The 7,253-nt window shown below is 43.0% G+C and overlaps 1 protein-coding gene across 1 annotated transcript; it reads left to right on the top strand.

Annotated features, from left to right (window-relative positions):
• The first annotated feature begins 499 nt into the window (after window positions 1-499).
• On the top strand, window positions 500-7,002 carry LOC137593177 (coiled-coil domain-containing protein 92-like). The gene is made up of 4 exons (XM_068311824.1): window positions 500-748; window positions 5,393-5,543; window positions 5,951-5,992; window positions 6,508-7,002. The coding sequence occupies exons 2-4, from the start codon at window positions 5,408-5,410 to the stop codon at window positions 6,633-6,635; spliced, it is 306 nt and encodes a 101-aa protein (XP_068167925.1). The 5' UTR covers window positions 500-748; window positions 5,393-5,407; the 3' UTR covers window positions 6,636-7,002.
• The last annotated feature ends 251 nt before the right edge of the window (window positions 7,003-7,253 follow it).

Below are 7,253 nucleotides of genomic sequence, written 5' to 3'. Positions count from 1 at the left end.
CACTGATGTCCCCGACAGTTAGCAGTAGCTTTAGCGCTACCGATTTTATTCACCGGCTGACTCCTTCTTTGTGGAAAAATCATCCACATGTTAAATTCGTGGCATTCTTTCAAAACAGATGTAAAGACAAGAACGCGTCACTCAAAAATTTCTCGTATTTTCCTCATTACATTGAAAAATTACACTTCGTTAGTTTGATGCTCTTATTTTGAGAGGCCACCGGAAATGAACCTACATCGGCGTTTCCATCCACCTTTATCCATGTTGTGCCTACACTGCCCTCCTGTGGTCAATGGCTGTATGACATATTTTAGCTTTAATCGGTCTTCGTGTCTGAACCCAGACGAACAATCATCTACTTTACCTTTAGAAAACCCGAACGAGAAGGGATATGGGGGCTACTGCTTGTTGGCATTTCTAGCAGTTTTAGGATTGTATACATTTCAAATAGTAAGACATGTTACACTCTGTTGCGACGGTTTTTGATCGATGTAAATGGAAAAGTATCATTTCAACGCGTAGCACTTCTAATTACTGGATAGGTTAAACCAACAATTAAAGGATGTGACTCGTAAGGTGAACTCCAAAACAAAAAAGGAAACAAAAACACAAAGACAAAGAGAAAAACCTTTTAATGAAAGAAAATGCAGGGAAAAGACGACATGCATGCTGAATTCATATTCGAGTCTGTATTCACACCACTTCCTGCTTAGGAAATACATTTCCTACAATCCTGTCGTCAAACTGGGTAAGTATAACAGCAATGATACATACCTTTACGCAATTAATAAATTAAAACAAGTATTGACGTGCTTTAAGTGCAACATCACCAAAAGTCTTCAGACAAACATAATAGTAACGCTGTATTTCCTAGCATTATGTCTGTTAAACTGCTCCGGAGAAAAAAACACAATAAAGTTATTTGGGAAGACGTGTCATTCTCCGTTCTGAAAGATCTGTAGTCACTTTTCCCTCTTGTGGACATAGTGGGTAACTACAAAAACATTCAGACAAAGTTGGACGATGTTAGATTGTCAATAGCTTCCGCCTTTGACTATCAAAATAATTTTAATCGGCCGAACGATTGCGTGTTTGCCCCCCTCCACGATGAAAGCGACTAAAATGTCGTAAACAATGGACACTTTTAAATAAGTTGTTTGCATTACTATTGGTCCTTTAACTTCGAGGTTTGTAGGACAGACTGCACTGATGTCCCCGACAGTTAGCAGTAGCTTTAGCGCTACCGAGTTTATTCACCGGCTGACTCCTTCTTTGTGGAAAAATCGTCTATATGTTAATTCGTGGCATTCTTTCAAAACCGATGTAAAGGTATTAAGAACGCGTCTCTCAAATTTTCTCGTGTATTTTCCTCATAACATTGAAAAATTACACTTCGTTAGTTTGATGCTCTTATTTTGAGAGGCCACCGGAAATGAACCTACATCGGCGATTCCGTCCACCTTTATCCATGTTGTGCCTACACTGCCCTCCTGTGGTCAATGGCTATAGGACATATTTTAGCTTTACTGAACCCAGACGAACAATCATCTACTTCACCTTTAGAAAACCCGAACGAGAAGGGAGATGGGGGCTACTGCTAGTTGGCATTTCTAGCAGTTTTAGGATTGTATACATTTCAAATAGTAAGACATGTTACACTCTGTTGCGACGGTTTTTGATCGATGCAAATGGAAAATCATCATTTTAACGCGTAGCACTTCTAATTGCTGGATAGGTTAAACCAACAATTAAAGGATGTGACTCGTGAGGTGAACTCCAAAACAAAAAAGGAAACAAAAACACAAAGACAAAGAGAAAAACATTTTAATGAAAGAAAATGCAGGCAAAAGACCACATGCATGCTGAATTCATATTTGAGTCTGTATTCATACCACTTCCTGCTTAGGAAATACATTTCCTACAATCCTGTGGCCAAACTGGGTAATTATAACATCCATGATACATACCTTTACGCAATTAATAAATTAAAAGAAGTAATGACGTGCTTTAAGTGAAAAATCACCAAAAGCGTTAACACAAACATAATAGTAACGTTCAATTTCCTAGCATTATATCTGTTAAACTGCTCCGGAGGAAAATACACAATAAAGTTATTTGGGAAGACGTGTCATTCTCCGTTCTGAAAGATCTGTAGTCACTTTTCCCTCTTGTGGACATAGTGGGTAACTACAAAAACATTCAGACAAAGTTGGACGTTGTTAGATTGTCAACAGCTTCCGCCTTTGACTATCAGAATAATTTCAATCGGCCGAACGATTGCGTGTTTGCCCCCCTCCCCGATGAAAGCGAATTAAATGTCGTAAACAATGGACACTTTTAAATTAGTTGTTAGCATTACTATTGCTCCTTTAACTTCGAGGTTTGTAGGACAGACTGCACTGATGTCCCCGACAGTTAGCAGTAGCTTTAGCGCTACCGAGCTCATTCACCGGCTGACTCCTTCTTTGTGGAAAAATTGTCTGTATGTTAATTCGTGGCATTCTTTCAAAACCGCTGTAAAGGTATTAAGAACGCGTCACTCAAATTTTCTCGTATTTTCCTCATTACATTGAAAAATTACACTTCGTTAGTTTGATGCTCTTATTTTGAGAGGCCACCGGAAATGAACCTACATCGGCGATTCCATCCACCTTTATCCATGTTGTGCCTACACTGCCCTCCTGTGGTCAATGGCTGTACGACATATTTTAGCTTTACTCGGTCTTCGCGTCTGAACCCAGACGAACAATCATCTACTTTACCTTTAGAAAACCCGAACGAGAAGGGAGATGGGGGCTACTGCTAGTTGGCATTTCTAGCAGTTTTAGGATTGTATACATTTCAAATAGTAAGACATGTTACACTCTGTTGCGACGGTTTTTGATCGATGTAAATGGAAAATCATCATTTCAACGCGTAGCACTTCTAATTGCTGGATAGGTGAAACCAACAATTAAAGGATGTGACTCGTGAGGTGAACTCCAAAACAAAAAAGAAAACAAAAACAAAAACACAAAGACCTTTTAATGAAAGAAAATGCAGGCAAAAGACCACATGCATGCTGAATTCATATTCGAGTCTGTATTCATACCACTTCCTGCTTAGGAAATACATTTCCTACCCTTCTGTGGCCAAACCGGGTAATTATAGCAGCAATGATACATACCTTTACGCAATTAAATTAAAACAAGTGTTGACAACTTGTTTTCATGTTGTCAATACAACATCACCAAACATCACCAAAAGCCTTCAGACAAACATAACAGCAACGTTGAATTTCCTAGCATTATATATTTTAAACTGCTCCGTAGAAAAATACACAATAAAGTTATTTGGGAATACGTGTCATTCTCCGTTCTTGAAAGATCTGTGATCACGTTGCCCTCTTGTGGACATAGTGGGTAACTACAAAAATATTGAGACAAAGTTGGACGATGTTAGATCGTCAACAACTTCCGGATTTGACTATTAAAATATTTTTAAACGAAACTTTAAAGAGTTTCGGTTTTTGGTAACCGAGCAGCGTCATCACCATAGCAACAGAATTTGTCATCTGCCATCAGCGGGGAATATACATTACTATAATAGTGTATCAGTTTGGCTTGCTGGGTGAACAGTTTAATTATTTATGTATTTATGTACTTATTTGATTGGGACAATGTTAGCTGGAGTTAGCATGGTTGCTAATTCACATTCAGGGTCTTTAGGCAGGTCAAAACAAACTGGTAATGTACTGTGTTACCCTGTGTGTTTTGGTACAGTTGTGTGTTGCTGCCCTGAGTTGTTCTGTGTGTGGGAGTTGTGTCTGAGTTTGCAATACTTGAAGGGCGGAGGGCGGCGGCGGCATTTGAATGTGAAAGATGAGTGCTCGGCTGGACGCCAAAATAAAGACGGCTCAAGAAATACAGTGTGCGTCATCCTCGCCCATCTTTGCACAACACAGAAGTGTCACAGTCTGAAGAACAACACAATTATGTGACAGACCCACTCAGGAATCATCCTGAGGTGGCAGAAGCACTGGAAACGGCTTTCAGCAGGCCTGTGGTCATCTCCAACCAGGCTCTTTACCTGCAGTGAACCTAGTTGAAGTTCTGTTGGGGGCCTGGTCCAGTATAAGGGTTCAGCAGCCCCTGTTGCCATGGATAACCCCTGTCCCCCAAATAAAATCCATCAAAGTCTCAAAGCCATCAAAGTCTCCTGTGGTGTATAGTGGACATATTAGAGTGGATTACAGGATGGAGACGACCTCTACGCTACTGACCACGTTACAATCTGGTACTCAGGTAAGACTCATCATGCATCCGTCAGTCAGGAACCGACCCAGAACACTTTGTCTCCAGATCAGAAATGTAGTCTGCAGCTTCACACGTGACCTGGACAGAATGTGGCACTGATCATAAAGATAACTGTCTGGATATGATGGGACATCTGAACACGATACAAGGATATTTAATTCTCCGTGAATTAAGGCTGAACCTTCACCAATGGGATCCTCGTCAAACAGACACGCTATGTTTGCACCTAAAATCTCTCTAAAAGACAGACTGTCTTTTGAATGATCAAACTGAACTACAATAAAAATCACCTTCGGATAGAACCGGGAAATGAAACGTGAGCGGCTTTGAAAGAGGCCGGAGTCAGAGGAAACCTTTGGTTTATGGACTAAAACCTGGTCTCGGCTAGGTTAGCTCCAGAGAGTCTGTTACTATGGTAACAAATGCAGAGGTTCAGTTACCTCGCTTCATGAAACAGGTTAGGGTTACTGCTCTAACTCTGGGTTAAGTTAAGTCTATTTATGAAACCGGAAATTCTGGTTTTCTCTCATTTCAGCATTAACATAACCAGGGTTTCCACTAAACCTGCTTCGTTAAACGGGCTCACTGTGTTTGTTGATGACCCTTCACACACAAAAATTACTCAGCAAACCGTCAAGACACGTCAGAAAAGTTTGAATTAGCCAAGAAAGTCTCGTTGGTTGTTGAACTGTTACAGAAATGTAACCACATATTTATTTTAGTTTGTTCATGTTTTTGAATTGTTGGACGCACAGAATCGAAGAACACACATTGTTTTTCATTTAGTGTGTTGTTGGACACATAAAATGTCACACTAGATGTTGACATCATGTCATTTATAAATCACATGCTAGGAGGCGTTTTGTCACATCAGTGTGGTCCGCTGTAATCATTGATTATGTCTGGTTTGAGCGTCCGCCTGAGGCCTGACCCGGGTTCTGAGGCTGGCTCAGGTATTTGCTAACGGGACGCTATCCAAGCTATTCTGGGAAGGAGCTGCGGACGAAGATGCTTCCAGCTCAGAGTTGAGCGGAAGGACTCCACATTAGTCATCAATAATGTTTCTGTTTCCTCTGCTCTCTTTGACGTCCCTGCAGTGACCCTGACCCGTCATGGCCTCCACAAACGTGACCCTGGAGAACCAGCTGCACAGCGCCCAGGAGAACCTGCTGTTCCTGCAGCAGGACCACGCCAACACGCTGAAGGGGCTGCACGCCGAGATTAGCAGATTACAGCAGCGGTGCACAGGTGAGCGTCGCAGGAGGTCGTACGAACACACATCCCATAATCAGGGCCAGATGCGGCGCCAGGATGAAACCATTTAGTGATGGTTTTCACCTGTTGTGGGCATCCATGGAAGTGTAAGTAATGTACATCCGCTGTTGATATGATGTAAGACAAACTTGGGGATTTCTGGAACCCAAGTTTATGAGAGAAGCCATTGTAAGCCAACTCTTTCCTTTAGTCGGCGCTCCAACTTCCTGTCTGCTCAGTTAACCTGGAACTGGATGTAATCCTGTCAGAAGAAAACTACCACCAGGTGGAACGTGACGGCTGCTCGTCACCAAACACACAGCTGTTAACCTGGAACTGCAGCGTCACGCGTGACGCAGGATGAAGACACAAACTAACTCTTCTGTCTTTCCTGTCCACAGACCTGACGTACGAGCTCACCATGAGAAGTTCTGACCCGTCAGGTAAGACTCCATCGATCTGAACACACAAACACGCATCAGGACCCAAATCAGTTAGAACCCAAATAAAAACGTCCCGTCTGAATCTTGATTAGAAGACCAGCTGGTTCTGATCTCCTTGGTCCGAAGCTACGATATCACATCTGTACAAAACCTGACAGGACGCTTCAGAACCTTTTCAGACCTTCTGGTCCCAATCAGACCAACGCTGGTCCAGAGCAGCGCAGCCTGCAGCCGGCTTAGTGCAGCAGGGCACCGCTGCTCCAACCGGGGCGAGCATCGTCCTCACCCCCCCGGGAGCTGGACGCTGCAAACATGGCTGGAACTGGGCGGGGCTGGCCAGGGTGGCGGTGGTTTTCTGCAGACTCTCCATCAGATCTCTGGCAGCAGCTGGGCTTCATGGGCTAATGGAGAACCTTGAGATATGAGTTGAATCCACTAGTTTGAGCTCGTAAGTCAAACCACATTCCTCCATTTAAAATAACTGAAATAGCTGGGGGGGGGGGGTTGTTTTGCAGACAGCGGTGAGGTCCAGTTCCGGGAGCTGCAGAAGAGGTGTGAGGAGCTGGAGGCCCAGCTGAAGAAGAAGGAAGAGGAGAAGAAGGAACTGAGCCGGACTGGGACCCGTAGCAGAAGGAAGCCATGATCTCCGTCCTGGAGAACACCATCAAGGAGAGGGAGAAGAAGTACCTGGAGGAGCCGCAAACTCTTCATCGTCGGATTATGAGTAATACATTACTCACAATTCATAAAGACTTTTTCCTAGAAGAGAATGACTATGCAGCATGCCAAAAGTCTCTTGTTTACAACACAACAACTTATTGTGTTGTAAATTCCGTACGTTTTTGCTAAGTTGTTGTGATGCTTAGATTTATTCAGGCACATTGCTTGGACAGCTCAGATGCACTGTGGGGTTCCTAGCTACGTTTATAGAGTTAGTGGTCATATTTTCCACGGAGGCTGTGTTTTCCAAAGAATTTGAGTTCTGTAATGTATGTCATTAATTAAATATAAGAAGCTTGAATTGTTCCCTGTGTGACGCCTGCTGTCTGGAGTTACTGCTGTGGACAAGCTGGTTCCAGCAAACAAAGTCTCTCTAATATTGGTCCTTCGAGCCTGATTCACTTCATCCACGGCGTTGCCATGGACACACAGAGAACCACAACAGATTAATATGGAGCACAGGTAGGAGCAAGGAAACGACAGCCTCCTGCCTACGGCAACAGTAGCTACACAGACTGAAGCAACTTCACCAAATATGCCA

Source organism: Antennarius striatus, chromosome 3, assembly GCF_040054535.1.
Source record: "Antennarius striatus isolate MH-2024 chromosome 3, ASM4005453v1, whole genome shotgun sequence".
NCBI classification, from domain to species: Eukaryota; Metazoa; Chordata; class Actinopteri; order Lophiiformes; family Antennariidae; genus Antennarius; species Antennarius striatus.
Note: the sequence above shows the minus strand (reverse complement) of the source record. Positions and strands in the feature narration are given on the sequence as shown.

Bases quoted from the DNA above. Each gene is read 5' to 3' on its own strand.
- LOC137593177 (XM_068311824.1), top strand. From the start codon at position 5,408: ATGGCCTCCACAAACGTGACCCTGGAGAACCAGCTGCACAGCGCCCAG. The intron at 5,544-5,950 runs GTGAGCGTCGCA...TCCTGTCCACAG, and splicing joins ATTACAGCAGCGGTGCACAG to ACCTGACGTACGAGCTCACC. The intron at 5,993-6,507 runs GTAAGACTCCAT...GTTGTTTTGCAG, and splicing joins GAGAAGTTCTGACCCGTCAG to ACAGCGGTGAGGTCCAGTTC.